This window comes from Micromys minutus (genome assembly GCF_963924665.1).
Source record: "Micromys minutus genome assembly, chromosome: 6".
Lineage (NCBI taxonomy): Eukaryota > Metazoa > Chordata > Mammalia > Rodentia > Muridae > Micromys > Micromys minutus.
The window spans coordinates 56,424,563-56,450,424 of NC_137975.1; the positions used below are offsets into that span (position 1 = coordinate 56,424,563).

Consider the following 25,862-nt stretch of genomic DNA (forward strand, 5'->3'; position numbering starts at 1 on the left):
AATTTGTTTTCTGGAAGAAGCAGGAGAGCCCCAGGACTCAGTCATCAGGTTTCAGGGAGGGGGTCAGTCCTGGTAGACACCCAATAAAAAGGAAGTGCAGAGCACATCTTTACTGAGTAGGAGTCAGGCTCAGATGTCCCCAGGGAACCTGCAGCTTCTCACATGCCGTAGAGTTATATACTCAACCAGTGACCAACCCAGCTCATCGCCTATTTAGAAGGAGAATAGGTGATTTCCGTTGATGGATGCTGTGTCATGGTGGCTATGCTTTTTTCCTTACCCTTTAAGGTAATTCTGCTGGGTTTCAGATGACCAATGGCCACCTTTACTGTGTGGGGCTTCAGTGGTGAGCACCTGAAAAGATCAGAGCAATGTATTGCCACCTGAATTGTTTTGCTTCCTGTAAATTTAAGCATGGCCAATGCAGGCCTGCTGCCTCTCCCTTGGAGAAGTAATTTAGCCCGCAGAAAATGATTAAATCCGCACCGTGTTGCAATAATTAGAAATTTGAAATGGAGAGAATTAATTATTTCCACCAGATTTCAGCCACTCAAGACAATGCTGAAGAACAGACTCCAATCTGCTGCCAAGTTAATTCATGGTGCCATCCCCTTTAATATGCTCACTGTTATCCCTGCAGGACCATACAGAAGTGCGAAGGCATTTCTTTACAGTTGGGATGAAGGTGGAGACATTGCACAAAAGCGATCCCTTTCATATCTATCCTGCCTCAGTGACCAAGGTGAGTTTTCTTTTTCGCTCCTTGCTCTTTGCTCCCCCGTGAAGTCACAAGTCTTCAAAGGTGGGCAGATGTCGTACGTTCCTGCAAGAAGCACTCACAGACACACCACACAGACAAACCAAAGGGAGATGAATGTCCCCCCTTCTCAGTTCTTTGTGTGTTCTTCCTGTGATCAGGAGCAGAGGGGTTTATCTAGATTTCTTCTGGCATCAACAGAGCGGCGGGCTATTCTTTGAATAGTTGTTTACTGGCGAAGTGCAGTTTATAAACATAATTTACTGGGCCACAAAGATGGATTGGCAGACAAGAGGGACTGCAGGGCAAGCATGAGAACTTACACACACACACACACACACACACACACACACACACACACACACACACACACACACTTAGAAAACTCCTGAAGGCAGGCTCTGATTTCCTCATAAAGCAGTGCTGCTGCTTCTGGTTTTCCATCTGCTCTCATTGACTAAAGGAAGTCACGTACTCAAGACCATCAGTCAACACAAATTTCCTTCTCTGTGTAAAGGAGTTTTTTGTGCTGATCTGGTTGTCTTTTAAGACCTTATGTTTATTTATTAAGATCATCTCTTCTTCATAAGACAATCCCGGTGTGTCTGACAATGGTCAAACTCTCATTATCTATTTCCCACCTTAAGTATTAGCTTTTGCTGAGTGGTAGGAGAAGCTGAACATCTCTCTTTTTTTTGACAAATATGTCTTCAGTTAATGACATTTTTTATTCAGAGGAAAAATTTGATTAAAGATTCAAGGTCAATTGCAGTTTAATTTCTATTTCCAAAGAAAAGTGGATGTATTTTTGTAGTAAGTCAAATATTATATTTGAATTTTTTCTTTCTTTCTGCCTTCTTCCCTTTTTCCTTCCTTCCTTCCTTGCTTCCTTCCTTCCTTCCTTGCTTCCTTCCTTCCTTCCTTGCTTCCTTCCTTTCTTCCTTTCTTCTCTCCTTCTTTCCCTCCCTCCCATTTTTTCATGATCTGTTAGAATTTCAGAAAATTAGTGGTGACACTACATTAGAAACATGCAAACTGATTGTAATCACGGCACCTAGCCTCCTTCTAAATGGGTGTGTGGCTTGTTGAACACACTGCAGTGCCAGCTTGCCCTCAAGTTTAGGAAACAAACTGACAGAGCTGCGGCACTCAGCCCACACTGGGCTTGTCTCTCATGCTTTTGTACCTTTAATTTATTGTGGGATGAGGCATTTGATTTTGCTCTCACTTAGAGCGTTGTTTCTCTCTTTTTCTTTTCTCTGCATGATTGAAGCTTGACTCTAAACCTGGCCCATGCTAGGCAAACTCTCTACTAGTGAGCTGTATTTATTTTACTTATAGATTTATTTCATTTATTTATTTATTTTTACTTTGAGCCAGAGTCTCACTAAGTTGCCTTGACTTGTCTTTATCTCACCCTGTAGCCCAGACAGTTAGCAAGCTTGTGAACACTTCAGCTCCTCCCCACTTCCTCGGTCTCCTTAGCTGGGCTGACAGGGTTCCACCAACTAGACCTGCTTTGGAATTTTCCTCTCACTCATTGTATATTATATACAAAACAATTTCTAGGCCTCTGTGAATCATTTGATGAGAAAGGAGGTCACTGTCCTCAAAGAACATCCCATACTTTTTGGTGGTGACAGGTGACAGGTGATGGGGGCAAAAAGGAGTAAAGACAGGTTTTTCTGCAAGTGTGATTTTCTCTCTGGCTACAGGAAATTGTATTTTGAAGGCTGCAAGGCACAGGCATCTAGAAGTCTCCTAGGGCTGAAGCCAGAGAGGTTGAAGGGTCTGCTGTGAGGAGTTTGGTTCCTGCTGTTTAATACCCAGTTTGTTTTTTCGTGGGCAGGAATTGGTTCCTGTCTGCCAGTTTTCTTTTATTCAAATGAGGCTTTTGTTTTATAGCTCAAGGGATTTATTCTTTTGGTCTTTACTTTCTCTCTTCTGTATATTTCAGTTATTTTTTTTTCCCTCCATGTATGTGAGCACTGCGACTGAGTCTACATACTTATCCATTGGGTTCAGAGATAGGTACTGAAGTACTGGTCAGCTTGATGGAATGTATTCAGTATCACTGAACTGACAGGATTTATATATGTCACACTGAGAAAGTCACTTTTCTTCTTCTCTCTCCCTTTTTCCCTTAGGTTTTTAACCATCAATTTTTCCAAGTGGCCATTGATGACCTAAGACCTGAAGCTAATAAACTCACGATGATGTGCCATGCAGATTCCCTGGAGATTTTGCCAGTACAGTGGTGCCTTAAAAATGGAGTCAACCTCGCTGCTCCCAGAGGTTTGTAGCCATGGAAATCTGTGGGCTTGGGTGTCTTTTTGCCTCTGAAATGTTGTCAGCGCGTTTATCTGAAAAAGTTGCAGTGTGAACTGATCTTTGATGCAAAGGAAGGTTACTTCTGTCACCATAACCCCACCCCTTAGAAGGTTTGTGGGGCTTGATTTTCTGGGTCCATGTTAAGGCACACCCTCCACGAGATGGTACTGGTATCACTGCGTCTCTCTAATGCTGTGTAGTGAGTGATTTAGACAAAAATGCCGCCGCTGAGTGATTGAAGTCAAAGTTATGAAAAAGATCTGAGAAGTACGTACAACAAAGTAGACTTCAGTGTCTCAGACACTGAACAGATACTCCTAGGATCCGAAAACTCAATGTGAAAATTAAAAAGCAAAAAAGCAAAGAGAAGAGCAGCAATCTTTGGGTTTGATGAGATTAGAGAGACAAGTCCTGTTTCCTGAGCCAGGAAAAATATATTGACATTCCACCAGGGATGGTGGCATACAGTGGTAATCCCAATACTTGGGAGACAGAGTCGGAAGACCAGGAGTCCAAATTCATGCTTACCTCCATGATAAGTTAGAGATCAGCCTGGGATTTATGTGGTGTCTCCTATGTATATGTGTGTGTGTATATGATATACAAGTGTGTATATGAATATACATGTACATACACAAACACACATACATGCACACACAAGCAGTTCGGCGCTTAAAGCGGTATGCACTGCCTATCAATTTTCTTAGTATTCTGCAGATGTACACAGGAGGGTGTGTTAACCATTATGTTTACTATTTAAGTCCTACTCCATGAAGGACTTTAGTACTAAAGTGGAAGATTTTCTCATTTGATATGGGTCATAAAAAATGATCTCATTTAAATCCTACGTATCACCCCTCACTCCCCTTGGGAACTGCAAGCTCAGCCCATGTTTATAATTTCTGAAATCTTGAGAGGTTGTCCTATTCTAGCCTTATTATCCCAAAGGAATGCTTCTCTCAGTAGGGGTACTAACTACCTTCTGCTGATGTTTCTAGACCAGCATCTCTACATAGTTCATCCTTCAGGACAGTTCAGGTGATCTTAGTTGGGGCCAGCAGATGTTAGCAGTCCATGACTTTTGCATGGGTAATTGATCTACATGCTTGAGAGAAGTTGGTGAATTACAGTTTGAAGGTGCAATTTTTCAAATGTTGATACCACAGTCCTGGCTTTGTTGGTTGGATTCTGGTTATATCTCAGGACAGTAGATTTTATTTATGTTGGTAATTAGCGTGAATGCAAATTTAGGTGAGTGATTACTGGTGGTTTTTGTGATTGGCTTAGTGGTTTCCTATTGAGGTTGGTCTTCTAATGTCTTATGAGTACTGGGAACTCTCCATAAACTATTAGTGTATGAAAGAAAAATTTGTGTTTTAATATTGAACATTGGGGTGATACCTAGAATGTGTAAGCTATAATGTGCATATACCTGCGTGCTTTGATTTCTTTGAAAAATATGGATTCTTGCAAGTGTATGTTGCCTGGATTTTGACAGACTTTTTGTAGAAGGCATTATGGGAGAGAGTTGGGCTCCGAATGAAGATCTCTTTTGATATTGTTTTAACTCTCTCTGCTTTCTTTTAAAAGAGAAAGCAAAATATCTCTGCCCTAGACTCTAGAGACAAGCCTTCAAAGCTGGGAAGGACAAGAACTTTCCAGTGGCTCCCTGCCTCAGGGTTTTGATGTTAGATAGAGGACAGAGCCTAAGAGAGTCGATCCTGCAATTTTAACCTAATAAAGGACAGTCAATGGTTTTTAAGTTTTACATACAGCACTTAAAGAAACACATGAGTGAGGTAAAAATGATTGATAAATAGGCTGTCCACCTTTTGGCCATGTAATACCAAAGATTAGTAGTAGACCTCACACAGGGAGACTTTCTAACTGAGGCAACTTTTGGCGGAAAACATTGGATTTGTGCTGGAAAATGTAGAAACCATTAGTAAAGGAAACTGTTTATTGTAGCATTTGCTTGTCTCTAGGTCAACCGTATAATAGATATTAGAACTCTTTAATATGATGCAGGAAGAAGGAATTTATTTAAATTATTTCCAAGGTGAAAAGTAGTGACTCTTAATTCTAATTAATTATATTAAAATAACCTGAGCAGTTGTCCTTAGTTCATTTCAAAATTTCTATTTTATTGACCATTTCCTGTATTATAGAGAATAATATATTGATATTCTGCCAGGCATTGTGACATAAACTTGTAATCCAAAAACTTGGGATACAGAGTCAGGAGGTAGATGATCTCAGGTCATGCTTGACTCCATGTCAAGTAATACAACAGCTTGATTCATATGATGCCCCCTATGGATGTGCATGTGTATATATGTCTGTGCTTATGTAGATGTGTGTATATGAATATACATGTACATACACACAAACAAAGGGTAAAGCTGTATACAGTGCCGACCAGTATTCTAAGTACTCTGCAGATGTACTGAGGAAGATGTGTTCACTATTACGTTTACATTTCTGTTCCTACTACATGAGGACTCAAGAGGAAGATGTTTTGCATTTGAAATGAGTCATAAAAATTATATCATTTAAATCCATGTCATCCCCCCCTTCTTCCCATGGAAACTCCAAGATCAATTGTGTTAATAATTTCTGAAATCGCAAGATGGTGTCCTAATTCTGGCCTTACAATCCCAAAGGAATGCTTCTCTGAGTAGGGGTACGAACTATCCTTTGCTGCTGTTCCCAGGCTGGCATCTCTACATAGTTCATCCTTCAGAGCAGTTTGGGTGGCCTTAGTTGGGGCTGGGAGTTGTTAGAAGGCTATGAGATTTGATGGGTAATTGGTCTATATGCTTGAGAGCAGTAGGTGAATTACAGTTTGATGGTGCAATTTCCGAAATATTGATGGTTATACCTACAGTACGGCTTTGTTCATTGGACTCTGGTTTCATCTCAGGAGAGTAGATTATATTTATTTTGTAATTCAAATGAATGCAAATTTACATGTGTGATATAGGCTGTTTTTGTAATGTGTAGTGGTTTCCTATTTTGGTTGCTCATCTTATGTCTTATTTTCCTATGAGGGCTGGGAACCATTTGGGATATATGCCCAGAAGTGGAATAACTGGGTTTTCAGGTAGTAACTATGTCCAATTTTCTGAGAAACCGCCAGACTGATTTCCAGAGTGGTTGTACCAGTTTACAACCCCACCAACAGGGGAGGAGTGCTCCTCTTTCTCCGCATCCTCGCTAGCATCTGCTGTCCCCTGATGACTAAGGATGTCAAGTACTTCCTTAGATGCTTCTCAGCCATTCGATATTCCTCAGTTGAGAACTTTTAATCTCTGTACCCCATTTTTTAAATAGGATTGTTTGATTCTCTGGTGTCTAACTTCTTGAGTTCTTTGTATACCTGGGATAATAGGCCTCTATCAGATGTGGGGTTGGTAAAGATCTCTTCCCAATCTGTTGGCTGCCATTTTCTTTTCTTGACAGTGTCCTTAGCCTTACAGAACTTTTGCAGTCTCATTCAGTCCCATTTATTGATTCTTGATCTTAGAGCATTTGCTATTGGTGTTCTGTTCAGGTAAATTTCCCCTCTGCCTTTGTGTTCTAAGCTTTTCCCTAATTTCTCTTCTAATAGTTTCAGTGTACCTGGTTTTATGTGGAGATTTTTGATCCACTTCCACTTGAGCTTTGTACAAGAAGATAAGAAAGGATATATTTTAATTGTGCATTATGACTGCCAGTTGAGCCAACACTATTTGTTGAAGAGGCTTTCCTTTTTCCATTGAATGTTTTCAGCTACTTTGTCAAAGATCAAGTGACCATATGTGTGAGAGTTTGTTTCTAGATCTTCTATTCTGTTCCATTCATCTACCTGCCTATATCTGTACCAGTACCATGCAGTTTTTTAACACAATTGCTTTGCAATATAGCTTGAGGTCGGGGATGGTGATTCCTGCAGATGTTTTCTTATTGTTTAGATAGATTTCGCTATTCTAGGTTTTTTGCTATTCCAGATGAATTTGCAAATTGTTCTTTCCAATTCTATGAAGAATTGAGTTAGAATTTTATGGGGATTGTCCTTTGAGTAGAGGAAGGCTACTGATTTGTTTGACTTAATTTTATATACAGCACTTTGCTGAAGTTGTTTATTAGCTGTAAAAGTTCTCTGTGGAATTTTTGGGGTCACCTAAGTATACTATCATGTTGTCTGCAAATAGTGATATTTTTACTTCTTCCTTTTCCATTTGTACTTCTTTGATTTCCTTTCGCTGTCTAATTGCTCCAGCCAGGACTTCCAGTACTATGTTGAATAGGTAGGGGGACAGTGGGCAGCCTTGTCGAGTCCATCATTTTAGTGGGATTGCTTCAAGTTTCTCACCATTTAGTTTGATGTTGGCTAGTTGTTTGCTGTATATTGCTTTTATTATGTTTAGGTATGGGCTTTGGATTCCTATTCTTTCCAAGACTTTTAACATGAAGATGTGTTGAATTTTGTCAAATGCTTTCTCAGTATCTAGTGAGATGATCATGTGGGTTTTTTTTTCTTTTTTTGAGTTTGTTTATTATATTGTAGATTACATTGATGAATTTCTGTATAGTGAACCATCCATGCAACCCAGGGATGAAGCCTACTTGACATTTGCATGGGTAATTCATCTAAACGCTGGAGAAAAGTTGGTGACTTACTATTTGAAGGTGCAATTTTCGAAATGTTGAAGGTTATACTACTATCTTGCCCTTGTTTATTGGACTCTGGTTTCTTCTCACAAGAGTAGATTATATTTGTGTTGGTATTTCAAATGGATGCAAATTTAGTTGATTTCATACTGGTTCTTTTAGTAATTGTTTGATTAGTGGCTTCATATTGAGGTTGCTACTCTTATGTCTTATCTTCCTATGAGAGCTTGGAACCCTTTAGGAGGCTTTTGCAAATACAATTCCATATACTATTAATTTGGGAAAAAGAAGACTTTTTAATGTCTTTTATAATATTGAACATTTAGTTTGGTATCTGGAAGGTTCAAGCTATAATGTGTAGCTAACTGAGAGATTTCAAAGGTTTTCCTGTGTCCTTCGATATCTGTTAAAACATGAATATTTGGAATTTTACATTTCTTGGATTTCAACAAACTTTCCCTAGAAGGCTTCATTGGAGAGAGTAGGGTCCCAAATGCAGATCTCTCTTTTTATTGTTTTGACTATTTTCTCTTTTAAGATAGCAAAATATGTCTGCCCCAGTATTTAGAGAAAAGACACCTAAGCTGTGAAGGACAGGAGCTTTCCAGTGGCTTGCTGCCTCAGGGTTTTGATGTTAGAAAAAGTTGATAGTCTTAGTGAGTTGATCTTGCAATTTTAACTCAATAAAGAACAGTTAAGGTTATAGGCTCTACCAATAGTGCTTAAATAAATACATAATAAATAAGCTCAAAATGATGGATGTATAAGCTAGACAGTTTCTGATTGTATAAAACCAAAGATTAGTGGAACACTTGATTATCACAGTGCAAAATATTGGATTGTTTAGTAAAGTATAATAGCCAATAATGAAGTAATCTGTTGATTGTAGCATTTTTTATCTTTAGTTCCAACGTGTAATAAATATACAAAATGTTTAATATGATGTAGGAAAAAGAGAAGTATTTATTTTATTACCATAGCTCAAAAATCAAAGTGACTCTCATGTCTTATTTTCTTTCCATAAATAACCTGAACATGGCTCAAAATAGTGATTCTTAATTCTTATTACCATTCACAAAGAACCTGAACAGTTGTCTTTAGTTCATTTCAAAAATTTTGTTTTATTTACCATTTGTTGCTTTTTAGATCATAATACATTGATATTCTGCCATGAATGTTGGCATACAATATTAATCCCAATCTTGGGAGACAGATTTAGTCAGACCAGGAGTCATCCTTAACTCCATTATGAGTGTGGGATCAGACTCGTATTCCTGTGATGCCTGCGCTATATGTGCAGTGTGTGTGTGTGTGTGTGTGTGTGTGTGTGTGTGTGTATGTGTGTGTGTGTGTGTGTGGGTGTGGGTGTGTTTGTGTGTATACAAATATACATTTACACACAGACACACACATTCATACACAGATGCACTCAAGCACTTAGGTGGGTACAGTGGTATAGAGTATTGACTTTTTATAAGTAGTCTGCCAATGTACACAGGAGGATGTGTTAAACACAATGCTTACATTTCAGTTCCTATTACATAAAGGATTATTTTTTGCACTGAAGAGGGAGATTTTCTCAGTTGCAATGATTATGGATGGGTGGCAAAAATTATGTTACTTAAACCCTAGTCTTTCCCCCATCCTACCCATGGGAACTCTAAGATCAGTTGTGTTAATAATTTCTGATATCCTGAGATGATGTCTGAATTGCAGCCTTACAATCCCAAGTAATGCTTCTGTGAGTTGGTGTTAAGTACCCTTTGATGCCTTTCCTAAGAACAGTATGTCTACACAGTTCATGCTTCAGAGCAGTTCAGATTGCCTTAGTTGGGGCTACCATATATGTATGTAAGCACACCGTTAGTTTTGCATGAGGACCTGGTCTACATTCTTGAGAGCAGGTGTTGATTTATAGTTTGAAGGTGCAGTTTTCCAAATGTAGATGGTTATACCACAGTTGTGGCTTTGTTTATTGGATTTTCGTTTCATCTTAAGTAGGTAGAACATATTTATATTGGTAATTAAATGAATGTAAACTTAGAAGTGTTTATACTGTTTTTCTGTGATGGGCTAACATGTTTATATTGAAGTTGCTCTTCTTTTGTTTATGTTCCTATAAGTGATGGACTTTCTGTTGAAGGCTTTTTCAATCACCATCCCATATGTTATTGATGTTAGAAAGGAAAGATTTTTTTTAGGAATTTTAAAATATTGAACATTTTCGATGATAACATAGTAATTTCAAGCTATAATGTGCATATACCTTAGAGATTTCAAAGGTTTTCCTCTGTCCTTCAATATCTGAAAAATACATGTATCTTGGCAATTGTATGTTTCCTGGATTTCCACAGACATTCAGTAGACAGCAGCATTAGAGAGAGTTGGGTTATGAATGCAGATCTCTTTTTATATTTTTTTTTTACTCAACTTTCTTTTAAGAGTGAAAGTATAATATGTTTGCCCAGACTCCAGGAACAAGCCTTCAAAGCTGCGAAAAACAGGAGCTTTCCAGTGGTTCCCTTCCTCAGGGTTTTGATGTTAGACAGAGGACAGAGTTTAAGAGATCTGATCAAGTTTTTTTTTTTCACCCTAGTAATGGTTTACCAATAGTACTTAAAAATGAATATATACACAAATAAGGAAGCTAAAATGATGGATACATAGGCAGTACACCTTCTGAGTATGTAATGCTAAAAATAGTAATAGACTTCACACAGGCAGACATCTGAGGGAGCATTTGGTGGAAAACATTGGATTTGTGTTTTAACATGTAGGAACCATTATTGAATGTCCTCTTTATTGTAGCATTTGCTTGACTCTCAGTCATCTGGATAATAGACATGCAAACTGTTGAATATGATAAAGTAGTTGAGGTGTATGATGTATATTATTACAGTGGAGCAAAATAGTCTCTTCAATTTTAATTATCTTTCCATAAAGAACCTGAGCAGCTTTCCTTAGTTCTTTTTGAAATTTATGCTTTATTGACCACTTGTTGCTCTATAGAGAATAACTTATTACTGATATTCTCTCAAGCACGGTGGCCTACAATGTTAATCCCAACACTTGGGAGAAGGAGTGAGGAGGACCAGGAGTTTAAATTCATGCTTGACTCCATGATGAGTAGAGATCTGCATGGGATTAAAGTGATGCCCCAGATTATGTGCATGGGTGCACTTTGTGTGCCTGGGTGTATGTGAATATACATTAACACACATACACACACACACACAAACATGCACACATGCACACAAGCCCTAGCCAGGTAAAGCTATATTGAATGTTGACCATGTTCTAATTACTTTGCAGATGTACACAGGAGGATGTGTTAACCATTATGTTTACATTTCAGGACCTGTTACATGAGGGATTTTAGCACACAGGTGTAGATTTTGGAATTTGAAATGTGTCATAAATGTTATCTTACTCATATCCAGTCATTTCCCCTTCTACCCATGAGAACTTCAAGCTCAGTTTTGTTAATAATTTCTGAAATCCTAATAGGTGTTTGAATTAAGGTGTTACAATTCCAAAGCAAATTTTCTTCTAGTAGGTATACTACCTACCCTTTGCTGCTGTTCCTAGGGTGACATCTCCACATAGTTCATCATTCAGGACAGTTTTGGTGGCCTTAGTTGGGTTGAGGTGCTATAGTGAGCCATGACTTTTGCATGGTTAATTGGGCCATATGTTTGAGTGCAGTTTTGAATTTCAATTTGAAGGTGCAAATTTCAAAATGTTGATGGTTATACCATAGTCATGGCTTTGTTCATTAGACTCTGGTTATAACTCAGGATAGTAGATTATATTTATGTTGATATGTAAAATGAATAGAAATTTAGTTGAGTTGACACTGGTTCTTTTGTTTGCTTAATGGTTTCATATTGAGGTTGCTACTTTTCTGTCTTCCTGTGAGAGCTTGGAACCCTGTTCCAGGCTTTTGCAAGCAATATTTCATGTATTACTAATGGGTTAAAGGAGACGATTTTTTATGTCCCTTTAAATACTGAACATTTAGGTTGATACCTACAAGGTTCTTGATATAATGTGCAGACATGTGAGGGATTTCAAAGGTTTTCCTGTGTCCTGCGATATCTTGGAAAACTATTAATACTAGCAATTTTTTGTTTCCTGAATTTCAACAGACTTTCAGTAGAAGGCAACATTAGAGAGAGTCGGGCCCTAAATGAAGATCTCTTTTTGTATTGTTTTGACTCTGCTCCTTTTTAATAGAGACAGCAAAAAAATATCTTTATCCCAGACTCTAGAGAGAAGCCTTTTATGCTGTGAAGGACAGGAGCTTTCCTGTGGCTCCCTACCTCATGGTATTGATTTTTAGACAGAGGACAGAACTTAAGAGATTTGATCATGCATTGTTAACCCAATAAAGGATAGCTAACATCATAGGCCCTTCCAACAGTGCTTAAATAAATACATAAATAAGTAAGACAAAAATGATGGAGACATAAGCGAGCCAGTTTCTGATTGTGTAATTATATATCTTACTTGAACACTTCATTATCATGTTGTGAAAAATATTGGATTGTTTTGTACTATATAGGAATGGGTAATGAAGTAATTTGTTCATATTAGCATTTGCTTGTGTTTAGTACAAACATAGAATAAGTATGTTAAGAGTTTAATATGATATATGAAGAAGAGAAGTATTTATCTTATTACCTTTCCATAAAGAACCTGAATAGTTGTTTCTAGTTAACTTAAAGAATTAGGTTTTATTTACCATTTGTTGCTTGTGAGAGAGTAATACATTGATATTCTGCCATGCATATTGGCATACAATATTAATCCCAATCTTGGGAGACAGATTCAGTCAGACCAGGAGTCATTCTTAACTCCATGATGAGTGTGGGATCAGACTCGTATTCCTGTGATGCCTGCGCTGTATGTGCAGTGTGTGTGTGTGTGTGTGTGTGTGTGTGTGTGTGTGTGCTTGTGTGTGTGGGTGTGTTTGTGTGTATACAAATATACATTTACACACAGACACACATTCATACACAGATGCACTCAAGCACTTAGGTGGGTACAGTGGTATAGAGTATTGACTTTTTATAAGTAGTCTGCCAATGTACACAGGAGGATGTGTTAAACACAATGCTTACATTTCAGTTCCTATTACATAAAGGATTATTTTTTGCACTGAAGAGGGAGATTTTCTCAGTTGCAATGATTATGGATGGGTGGCAAAAATTATGTTACTTAAACCCTAGTCTTTCCCCCATCCTACCCATGGGAACTCTAAGATCAGTTGTGTTAATAATTTCTGATATCCTGAGATGATGTCTGAATTGCAGCCTTACAATCCCAAGTAATGCTTCTGTGAGTTGGTGTTAAGTACCCTTTGATGCCTTTCCTAAGAACAGTATGTCTACACAGTTCATGCTTCAGAGCAGTTCAGATTGCCTTAGTTGGGGCTACCATATATGTATGTAAGCACACCGTTAGTTTTGCATGAGGACCTGGTCTACATTCTTGAGAGCAGGTGTTGATTTATAGTTTGAAGGTGCAGTTTTCCAAATGTAGATGGTTATACCACAGTTGTGGCTTTGTTTATTGGATTTTCGTTTCATCTTAAGTAGGTAGAACATATTTATATTGGTAATTAAATGAATGTAAACTTAGAAGTGTTTATACTGTTTTTCTGTGATGGCTAACATGTTTATATTGAAGTTGCTCTTCTTTTGTTTATGTTCCTATAAGTGCTGGACTTTCTGTTGGAGGCTTTTTCAATCACCATCCCATATGTTATTGATGTTAGAAAGGAAAGATTTTTTTTTAGGAATTTTAAAATATCGAACATTTTCGATGATAACATAGTAATTTCAAGCTATAATGTGCATATACCTTAGAGATTTCAAAGGTTTTCCTCTGTCCTTCAATATCTGAAAAATACATGTATCTTGGCAATTGTATGTTTCCTGGATTTCCACAGACTTTCAGTAGACAGCAGCATTAGAGAGAGTTGGGTTATGAATGCAGATCTCTTTTTATATTTTTTTTTACTCAACTTTCTTTTAAGAGAGAAAGTATAATATGTTTGCCCAGACTCCAGGAACAAGCCTTCAAAGCTGCGAAAAACAGGAGCTTTCCAGTGGTTCCCTTCCTTAGGGTTTTGATGTTAGACAGAGGACAGAGTTTAAGAGATCTGATCAAGTTTTTTTTCACCCTAGAAATGGTTTACCAACAGTACTTGAATATATACACAAATAAGGAAGCTAAAATGATGGATACATAGGCAGTACACCTTCTGAGTATGTAATGCTAAAAATAGCAATAGACTTCACACAGGCAGACATCTGAGGGAGCATTTGGTGGAAAACATTGGATTTGTGTTTTAACATGTAGGAACCATTATTGAATGTCCTCTTTATTGTAGCATTTGCTTGACTCTCAGTCATCTGGATAATAGACATGCAAACTGTTGAATATGATAAAGTAGTTGAGGTGTATGATGTATATTATTACAGTGGAGCAAAATAGTCTCTTCAATTTTAATTATCTTTCCATAAAGAACCTGAGCAGCTTTCCTTAGTTCTTTTTGAAATTTATGCTTTATTGACCACTTGTTGCTCTATAGAGAATAACTTATTACTGATATTCTCTCAAGCACGGTGGCCTACAATGTTAATCCCAACACTTGGGAGAAGGAGTGAGGAGGACCAGGAGTTTAAATTCATGCTTGACTCCATGATGAGTAGAGATCTGCATGGGATTAAAGTGATGCCCCAGATTATGTGCATGGGTGCACTTTGTGTGCCTGGGTGTATGTGAATATACATTAACACACATACACACACACACACAAACATGCACACATGCACACAAGCCCTAGCCAGGTAAAGCTATATTGAATGTTGACCATGTTCTAATTACTTTGCAGATGTACACAGGAGGATGTGTTAACCATTATGTTTACATTTCAGGACCTGTTACATGAGGGATTTTAGCACACAGGTGTAGATTTTGGAATTTGAAATGTGTCATAAATGTTATCTTACTCATATCCAGTCATTTCCCCTTCTACCCATGAGAACTTCAAGCTCAGTTTTGTTAATAATTTCTGAAATCCTAATAGGTGTTTGAATTAAGGTGTTACAATTCCAAAGCAAATTTTCTTCTAGTAGGTATACTACCTACCCTTTGCTGCTGTTCCTAGGGTGACATCTCCACATAGTTCATCATTCAGGACAGTTTTGGTGGCCTTAGTTGGGTTGAGGTGCTATAGTGAGCCATGACTTTTGCATGGTTAATTGGGCCATATGTTTGAGTGCAGTTTTGAATTTCAATTTGAAGGTGCAAATTTCAAAATGTTGATGGTTATACCATAGTCATGGCTTTGTTCATTAGACTCTGGTTATAACTCAGGATAGTAGATTATATTTATGTTGATATGTAAAATGAATAGAAATTTAGTTGAGTTGACACTGGTTCTTTTGTTTGCTTAATGGTTTCATATTGAGGTTGCTACTTTTCTGTCTTCCTGTGAGAGCTTGGAACCCTGTTCCAGGCTTTTGCAAGCAATATTTCATGTATTACTAATGGGTTAAAGGAGACGATTTTTTATGTCCCTTTAAATACTGAACATTTAGGTTGATACCTACAAGGTTCTTGATATAATGTGCAGACATGTGAGGGATTTCAAAGGTTTTCCTGTGTCCTGCGATATCTTGGAAAACTATTAATACTAGCAATTTTTTGTTTCCTGAATTTCAACAGACTTTCAGTAGAAGGCAACATTAGAGAGAGTCGGGCCCTAAATGAAGATCTCTTTTTGTATTGTTTTGACTCTGCTCCTTTTTAATAGAGACAGCAAAAAAATATCTTTATCCCAGACTCTAGAGAGAAGCCTTTTATGCTGTGAAGGACAGGAGCTTTCCTGTGGCTCCCTACCTCATGGTATTGATTTTTAGACAGAGGACAGAACTTAAGAGATTTGATCATGCATTGTTAACCCAATAAAGGATAGCTAACATCATAGGCCCTTCCAACAGTGCTTAAATAAATACATAAATAAGTAAGACAAAAATGATGGAGACATAAGCGAGCCAGTTTCTGATTGTGTAATTATATATCTTACTTGAACACTTCATTATCATGTTGTGAAAAATATTGGATTGTTTTGTACTATATAGGAATGGGTAATGAAGTAATTTGTTCATATTAGCATTTGCTTGTGTTTAGTACAAACATAGAATAAGTATGCTAAGAGTTTAATATGATATATGAAGAAGAGAAGTATTTATCTTATTACCTTTCCATAAAGAACCTGAATAGTTGTTTCTAGTTAACTTAAAGAATTAGGTTTTATTTACCATTTGTTGCTTGTGAGAGAGTAATACATTGATATTCTGCCATGCATATTGGCATACAATATTAATCCCATTCTTGGGAGACAAATTCAGTCAGATCAGGAGTTTAATTTATCCTTAACTCCCTGATGAGTTAGGGATCAGATTTGTATTTATGTGATGCTGGCATGTATGTGTAGTGTGTGTATATGTGGGTGTGTTTGTGTGTATACAAATATACATTTATACACACACATACAGAGATGCACACAAGCACTTATGCAGATACAGTGGTATAGGATGTTTTATGTTTTATAAGTAGTCATCCGATGTACAGGGGGTGATGTATTAAACACAATGTTTACATTTCATTTTTTATATGGATGTTGCTTTTTTTTTTGTGTATCTTCATATGAGGGCTGGGTACAATGTTGGAGGCTTTTTTCAAACAGCATTCCATTTATTTTATAATGTTTGAAAGGAGAAGATTATTTATGTCTTTTTTAATATTGAACATTTGGGTTGATACCCAGAAGGCTCATACTTAATGTGGATTGTATTGAGAGATTTCAATGGTTTTCCTTTGTTTTTTCTTTGATATATGGGAAAAATATGAATCTTTGCAATTTCATGTTTCCTGGATTTCTACAGACTTTCAGTAGAAGGCAACATTGGAGAGAGTCAGGCCTTTAATGCAGATCTCTTTTTGTATTGTTTTGACTCTTCTCTCTTTTAACAGAGAAAGTAACATATGTCTGCCCCAGACTTTAGAGATAAGCCTTCTAAGCTGTGAAGGACAGGAGCTTTCTAATGGTCCATTGACTTAAGGTTTTGATGTTAGACAGAGGACAGAGCCTAAGTGAGTTCATCCTTCCATGTTAATCCAATGCAGGACATTTAAGCTTATTGACCCTACCTACAGTGCTTAAATAAATACATAAATGAGTAAGCCAAAAATTTATGGATACATAAGCTACTCACCTTCTGAACACGTAATACAAAAATTAGTTGAAATTTCATTGTTATATTATGGAAAATATTGTGTTGTTCTATAAAGTATTGGAACCCCTAATAAAGTAATCCGTTTTTTCAGAATATGCTTGTCTCTATTCGAACATGTAATATGTATACTAACTGTTTAATATGATATAGAAAGAAAAGAAGTATTTATTCTAATATCGTGGCTTAAAATAGTGACTCTCAATTTTTATTTCCTTTCCATAAATAACCTGAACAGTGGTCTTTAGTTCATTTAAAAAATTCTGTTTTATTTACCTTTTATTGCTTTTTAGAGACTAATACATTGATATTCTGCCATGAATGTTGGCATACAATATTAATCCCAATCTTGGGAGACAGATTCAATCAGACTAGGAGTCATCCTTAACTCCATGATGAGTTAGGGATCAGACTCGTATTAGTGTGATGACTTCGATGTATGTGCAGTGTGTGTATATGTGGGTGTGTTTGTGTGTATATAAATAAACATTTACACACACACACACACATACACATACACAGATGCACACAACCACTTATGTGGGTACAGTGGGATAGAGTGTTGTCCATTTTATTTGTAGTCAGCTGATGTTCACAGGAGGTTTTGTTAAACATAATGTTTACATTTCATTGTTTATATTGATGTTGCTTTTCTTTTGTGTATCTTCATGTGAGGGTTGGGAACAATGTTGAAGACTTTTTTAATCACCATTTCATGTATTATTGATGTTTGAAAGGAGAAGATTTTTTATGTTTTTTTAAATATTGAACATTTGGGTTGATACCTAGAAAATTCATACTATAATATGCATCAACCTGAGATATTTCAAAGCTTTTTCTGTGATTTTCCTTCGCTATCTGGAAAAAATATAAATCTTTGCAATTGTATGTTTCCTGGATTTCTACAGACTTTCAGTAGAAGGCAACATTAGAGAGAGTCAGGCCTTGAATGCAGACCTTTTTTTGTATTGTTTTGACTCTTCTCTCTTTTAACAAAGAAAGTAACATATGTCTGCCCCAGACTTTAGAGATAAGCCTTCTAAGCTGTGAAAGACAGGAGCTTTCTAATGGTCCATTGACTTAAGGTTTTGATGTTAGACAGAGGACAGAGCCTAAGTGAGTTCATCCTTCCATGTTAATCCAATGCAGGACATTTAAGCTTATTGACCCTACCTACAGTGCTTAAATAAATAAAGCATATGAAACCCTAATAAAGTAATTCGTTTTTTGTAACATTTGCTTGTCTTTATTCGAGCCTGTAATATGTATACTAACTGTTTAATATGATGTAGAGAGAAAAGAAGTATCTATTTTATTGTCGTGGCTCAAAATAGTGACTCTCAATTTTGATTTCTTTCCATAAATAACCTGAACAGTTGTCTTTAGTTCATTTCAATAATTTGTTATATTTACCATTTGTTGCTTTTTAGGAAATAATACATTGATATTCTGCCATGAATGTTGGCATACAATATTAATCCCAATCTTGGGAGACAGATTCAGTCAGACCAGGAGTTTAATTCATCTTTAACTCCATGATGAGTGTGGGATCAGACTTGTATTCGTGTGATGCCTGCGATGTATGTGCAGTGTGTGTGTGTGTGGTGTGTTTGTGTGTATACAAATATAAATTTACACACACACACACACACACACATACACAGATGCACACAATCACTTAGGCGGGTACAGTGGTATAGAGTCTTGACTTTTTTTTATAAATAGTCATCCAATGTACACTGGAGAATGTATTAAAAATAATGTTTACGTTTCAGGTCCTACTACATGAAGGAATTTTGTACTGATGACGGAGATTTTGTCAGTTGCAATGGGTCACAAAAGTTATCTCACTTAAGGACCAGTTTTTCCCCCATCCTACCAATGGGAACTATAAGATCAGTTGTGTTAATAATTTCGGATATCCTGAGATGATATTTGAATTTTAGCCTTACAACCCTAAGTAATGCTTCTGTGAGTTGGTGTTAAGTACCCTTTGATGCCTTTCCTAAGAACAGTATGTCTACTTAGTTCATTCTACAGGGCAATTCAGGTTTCCTTCATTGGGGCTGCCATAAGTAAGGAGACCATAAGTTTTGCATTATATTTTTGGGAGTAGGTATTGAATTTTAGTTTGAAGGTGTAGTTTTCTCAAAAGTGATAATTATACCACAGTTGTGGCTTTGTTTATTGGATTTTAGTTTCATGTTAAGTAAGTAGAACATATTTACATTGGTTAATTAAATTAATGCAAACTTAGAAGTGTTTATACTACTGTTTTTTTGTCATGTGCTCAAGTATTTATGTTGAAGTTGCTTTTCTTTTGTTTATGTTCCTATGAGTGCTGGACTTTCTGTAGGAGGCTTTTTCAATCACCATCCCTTATGGTATTGATGTTTGAAAGGAAAGATTTTTCATGACTTTTAAATATTAATCATTAGCTTTGATACCTAGTAATTCCAAGCTATAATGTGCATATACCTTAGAGATTTCAAAGGTTTTCCTCTGTCCTTCAATATCTGGGAAATACATGTATCATTGCAATTGTATGTTTTCTGGATTTCCACCAACTTTCAGTAGATGGCAACCTTAGAGAGAGTTGGGTTCTGAATGCAGATCTTTCTCTCTCTCTCTCTCTCTCTCTCTCTCTCTCTCTCTCTCTCTCTCCCTCTCTCTCTCTCTCCCTCCCTCCCTCCCTCCCTCCCTCCCTCCCCCCTCTCTGTCTGTCTGTCTGTCTGTCTGTCTGTCTCTCTCTGCTTTCTTTTAAGAGATAAAGTATAATATGTTTGCCCAGACTCTAGGAACAAGCCTTCAACGATGGAAAAATTGGAGCTTTCTAGTGGCTCCCTTCATTAGGGTTTTGATGTTAGACAGAGGACAGAGTTTAAGAGATCTGATCAAGTTTTTTTTTTCACCCTAGTAATGGTTTACCAATAGTACTTAAAAATGAATATATACACAAATAAGGAAGCTAAAATGATGGATACATAGGCAGTACACCTTCTGAGTATGTAATGCTAAAAATAGTAATAGACTTCACACAGGCAGACATCTGAGGGAGCATTTGGTGGAAAACATTGGATTTGTGTTTTAACATGTAGGAACCATTATTGAATGTCCTCTTTATTGTAGCATTTGCTTGACTCTCAGTCATCTGGATAATAGACATGCAAACTGTTGAATATGATAAAGTAGTTGAGGTGTATGATGTATATTATTACAGTGGAGCAAAATAGTCTCTTCAATTTTAATTATCTTTCCATAAAGAACCTGAGCAGCTTTCCTTAGTTCTTTTTGAAATTTATGCTTTATTGACCACTTGTTGCTCTATAGAGAATAACTTATTACTGATATTCTCTCAAGCACGGTGGCCTACAATGTTAATCCCAACACTTGGGAGAAGGAGTGAGGAGGACCAGGAGTTTAAATTCATGCTTGACTCCATGATGAGTAGAGATCTGCATGGGATTAAAGTGATGCCCCAGATTATGTGCATGGGTGCACTTTGTGTGCCTGGGTGTATGTGAATATACATTAACACACATACACACACACACACAAACATGCACACATGCACACAAGCCCTAGCCAGGTAAAGCTATATTGAATGTTGACCATGTTCTAATTACTTTGCAGATGTACACAGGAGGATGTGTTAACCATTATGTTTACATTTCAGGACCTGTTACATGAGGGATTTTAGCACACAGGTGTAGATTTTGAAATTTGAAATGTGTCATAAATGTTATCTTACTCATATCCAGTCATTTCCCCTTCTACCCATGAGAACTTCAAGCTCAGTTTTGTTAATAATTTCTGAAATCCTAATAGGTGTTTGAATTAAGGTGTTACAATTCCAAAGCAAATTTTCTTCTAGTAGGTATACTACCTACCCTTTGCTGCTGTTCCTAGGGTGACATCTCCACATAGTTCATCATTCAGGACAGTTTTGGTGGCCTTAGTTGGGTTGAGGTGCTATAGTGAGCCATGACTTTTGCATGGTTAATTGGGCCATATGTTTGAGTGCAGTTTTGAATTTCAATTTGAAGGTGCAAATTTCAAAATGTTGATGGTTATACCATAGTCATGGCTTTGTTCATTAGACTCTGGTTATAACTCAGGATAGTAGATTATATTTATGTTGATATGTAAAATGAATAGAAATTTAGTTGAGTTGACACTGGTTCTTTTAGTAATTGTTTGCTTAGTTGTTTCATATTGAGGTGGCTATATTTCTGTCTTATCTTCCTATGAGAGCTTGGAACCCTGTTTCGGGCTTTTGCAAGCTATATTTTATGTATTATTAATGGATCAAAGGAGAAGATTTTTTTTATGTCCCTCTAAATGCTGAGCATTTATGTTGATACCCAGACAGTTCATGATATAATGTGCAAGACACGTGAGGGATTTCAAAGGTTTTCCTGTGTCCTGCGATATCTTGGAAAACTATTAATACTAGCAATTTTTTGTTTACTTGATTTCAGCAGACTTTCAGTAGAAGACAACATTAGAGAGTGTCGGGTCCCAAATGAAGATCTCTTTTTATATTATTTTGACTCTGCTCTCTTTTAAAAGAGACAGCAAAATATCTTTGCCCTAGACTCTAGAGAGAAGCCTTCTGTGCTATTAAGGACAGGAGCTTTCCTGTGGCTCCCTTCCTCATGGCATTGATTTTAGACAGAGGACAGATCTTAAGAGACTTGGTTGTGGATCCTTAACCCAATAAAGGATAGTTAAGGTTATAGGCCCTTCCAACAGTGGTTAAATAAATACATAAATAACTAAGCCAAAAGTTTTGGATACGTAAGCTAGCCACCTCCTTGTTATGTAATACTAAAAATTAGTTGAAGACTTCATTTCACCTTGTGGATCTTTTTTTTTTTTTTTTTTTTTTTTGTAAAATATAGGAAGCAATATTGAAGTAATCTGTTTATTGTAGCATTTACCTGTCTTTAGTTTGAACATGTAATAAGTATAGAAAATGTTTCATGTGATGTAGGAAAAAGAGAAGTTTTCATTTTATTACCCTGACTCAAAATAGTGATTCTTAATTCTTATTACCTTTGACAAAGAACCTGAACAGTTGTATTCAGTTCATTTCAAAAAAAATTTTTTTTTACCATTTGTTTCTTTTTAGATAATAATACATTGATATTCTGCCATGAATGTTGGCATACAATATTAATCCCAATCTTGGGAGACAGATTCACTCAGACCAGGAGTCATCCTTAACTCCATGATGAGTTATGGATCAGACTCGTATTCGTGTGATGCCTGCGATGTATGTGCAGTGTGTGTAGATGTGGGTGTTTGTGTGTATACAAATATACATTTACACACAGACACACACATTCATGCACAGATGCACACAAGCACTTATGTGGGTACAGTGGGATAGAGTGTTGTCCATTTTATGAGCAGTCTGCTGATGTTCACAGGAGGTTGTGTTAAGCATAATGTTTACATTTCAGGTCCTACTACATGAATAATATTTGCACTGATATGGAAGACTTTCTTCTTTGACATTGAGAGTAGAAATTATCTCCCTTAAGTCCCAGTCTTTCCCCCATTCTACCCATGGGAACGCTAAGATCAGTTGTGGTAATAATTTTTGATATCCTGAGATGATGTCTGAATTGCAGTCTTACAATCCCAAGTAATTTTTCTGTGAGTTGGTGTTAAGTACCCTTTGCTTTCTTTCCTATGAACATTATGTCTACACAGTTCATTCTACAGGGCAGTTCAGGTTCCTTTCGTAAGGGCTCCCATATGTAAGCAGGTCATGAGTTTTGCATGAGGAATTTTCTATATTCTTGAGAACAGGTTTTGATTTATAGTTTTAAGGTGCAGTTTTCCAAATGTTGATGGTTATAACACAGTTGTTGCTTTGTTTGTTGGATTCTAGTTTCATCTCAAATAAGTAGAATATCTTACATTCATACTTAAAGTAACGCAAATTTAGATGCCTTGGGTCCTAAATGTAGATAATATTTTATATTCTTTAGATGGTAGTTTCTTTTAAGAGAGAGTAAAACATGGTAGACTCTAGAGACAAGCTGGGAAGGACAGGGGCTTTTTGGGTGCTCCCTGCTTCACGGTTTTAATGTTAGAAAGAGGATAGAGCTGAAATCATGCCATTTTCACCCCATAAAGGCCCTAACAACAGTACTTAAATATATACACAAATAAGGAAGCTGTAATGATGGGTACATAGGCTGTCCACCTTCTGAGTAGGTAAACCCAAAGATTAGTAATAGACTTCACACAGGCAGGCTTTCAACTGAGGGAGTGTTTGGTGGAAAACATTGGACTTGTGCTTTAACCTTTAGGAACCAGTGCACTTTATTGTAGCATTTGCTTGACTCTAAGTTAACTTGATAATATGATAAAGAAAGAGGAGGTGTATGTATATTATTACAATGGAGCAAAATAGTGACTTCAATTTTAAATCTCGTTCCATAAAGAAACTGGTCAGTACTTTTTAGTTCGTTTGAAATTTCTGTTTTATTGACCACCTGTTGCTGTATAGAGAATAACATATTGATATTCTCTCAGCCACGGTGGCCTAAAATGTTAATCCCAACACTTGAGAGAAGGAGTGAGGAGGACCAGGAGTTTAAATTCATGCTTTACTTCATGTTGAGTAGAGATCAGCATGGGATTAATGTGAGGCCTCAGATGTATGTGCATGGGTGTATGTTGTGTGCATGTGTGTATGTGAATATACATTTACACACCCACACACAAACATACTCCCTTGCTCACAAGCACTAGTTGGGTAAATAGGTATAGAGTGTTGACCATGTTCTAAGTACTCTGCAGATGTTCACAGGAGGATGTGTTAACCATTATGTTTGTAATTCAGGACCTACTCCATGTGCATTTTAGCACTCAGGTGGAAGATTTTCTTATTTGAAATGGGTCATAAATGTTATCTCATTTAAATATAATCATTCACTCTTACTACCCTTGGGAATTCCAAGCTCAGTTTTGTTAAGAATTCCTGAAATCCTAAGAGGTGTTTGAATTTTGGCCCTACAATCCCAAAGTAAGTTTTCTTATAGTAGGTGTACCACCTACCCTTTGTTGCTGTTCCAAGGCTGGCATCTCCCCATAGTTCACCATTCAGGAAAGTTTAGGGCTTCTTAGTTGGTTTGACCTTATATTGTGTACCATGTCTTTTGCATGGTTAATTGATCTATATTCTTCAGAAAAGTTGGTGAGTTACCATTCGAAGGTGCAAATTTTGAAATGTTCATGGCTTTATCATAGTTATGGATTTGGCACTCAAGTAGAGTTTTTCCCCAAATTGGTGGAAAACATTCGATTTGTGCTGCAAAATGCAGGAACCAATAGTGAAGAAAACGTTTTATTGTGGCATTTGCTTGTCTCTAGGTTGACCTTGGAATACATGTACCAACTGATTAATATGTTATAGGAAGAAGAGATGTATTTATGTTATTCCTGAGGCTCTATCTAAATAGTGACTCTCTATTATAAGTTATGAAGATCCCGAGCATTTGTCCTAAATTCATTTGAAAATTCTGTTTTATTGACCATTTGCTGTATTATACTGATTAATATATTGATAATGTGCTAGGCTAGGTTGCGTACAATGTTAATCCCAGTACATGGAAGACAGAATTGGGGAACCAGTAGTTCAAATTCATGATTTACACCATGTTGAATTAAAGATCAGCCTGACATTTCTGTGGTGCCCCAGATGTAGGTGCATGTGTGTGTATGTCTGTGTGAATGTACATGTGAGTATATTAATATACACGTACATACACACAAACACATACACACTTATACAAACAAGCACTTAGTTGGAAAAAACTATACAATGCTAATGGTGATCTAAGTACTGTGCAGGTGTACACAGGGGTATATGCTAACCATTAGTTTACATTTCAGGTCCTACTAAGTGAAAGATTTTTCTCATTTGAAATGGTTCATAAAAATGATCTCCTTTATACGCAGTCCTTCCCCCATCTTATTCATTGGAACTCTTCGCTCAGTTGTGTTAATTTCTTAAATCCAGAGAGGTTGTTCTAACTCTAGACATACATACAATTCCCCAAGTAATTCTTATCCAAGTAGGTCTACTATCTACCTCTTGCTGCTGTTCCTAGGCCGGCATTTCTACATAGTTCATATTCAGGGCAGTTTGAGTGGCCTTAGTTGGGTTGAGACGTTAACAGGCCTTGACTTTTGCACGAGTAATTAGTTTATAGGCTTGAGAGCACTTGGTGAACTACAGTTTGAAAGTGCAATTTTCCAAATGTTGAAGGTTACACCACAGTCGTGGCTTTTTGTTCATTGGACTTTCATTACATTTCACGAGAATAGATTATATTTATGTCGATATGTTGATAATTAAAAGAAGTGCAAATTTAGAAGAGTTGGTACTAACTAGGCATTTTAGTAATTAGTTAATGAGATGAGAACCATGTTGCACGCGTTTGCAAACACCATTCCAGGCATTCTCAATTTGTGAAAGAAGATTTTTTTTATATCTGTTCTAATATTGAAAATTGGGATTGATTCCTAGAAGGTGTAAGCTATAATGTGCATATACCTGAGAGAATTCAAAGATTTTTCCTGTTTTTTTTAATTTTTTTGAAAAAATGGATCTTTGCAATTTTATGTTTCCTGGTTTCTACAGACTTTTGATAGAAGATAACATGGGAGAGAATAGCCCAGGATGCACATTTCTTTTTATATTGTTTAAAATCTACTCTCTTTTAAAAAGAGAAAGCAAAATATCTCTGTCCCAAATTCTAGAAAGAATCCTTCTAAGCTGGGAAGGACAG

The 25,862-nt window shown here is 36.8% G+C and overlaps 1 protein-coding gene across 1 annotated transcript in view; it reads left to right on the top strand.

The window, feature by feature from the left end:
• SFMBT2 (Scm like with four mbt domains 2) overlaps positions 1–25,862 on the top strand; it is a gene marked incomplete at both ends in the record, with an annotated part of 135,728 nt that overhangs the window by 35,173 nt on the left and 74,693 nt on the right. The window contains 2 exons of the mRNA XM_080918490.1: positions 641–742; positions 2,905–3,052. Of these exons, the coding sequence (XP_080774616.1) occupies positions 641–742; positions 2,905–3,052 (250 nt within the window). The remainder of the gene's footprint in view (positions 1–640; positions 743–2,904; positions 3,053–25,862) is intronic.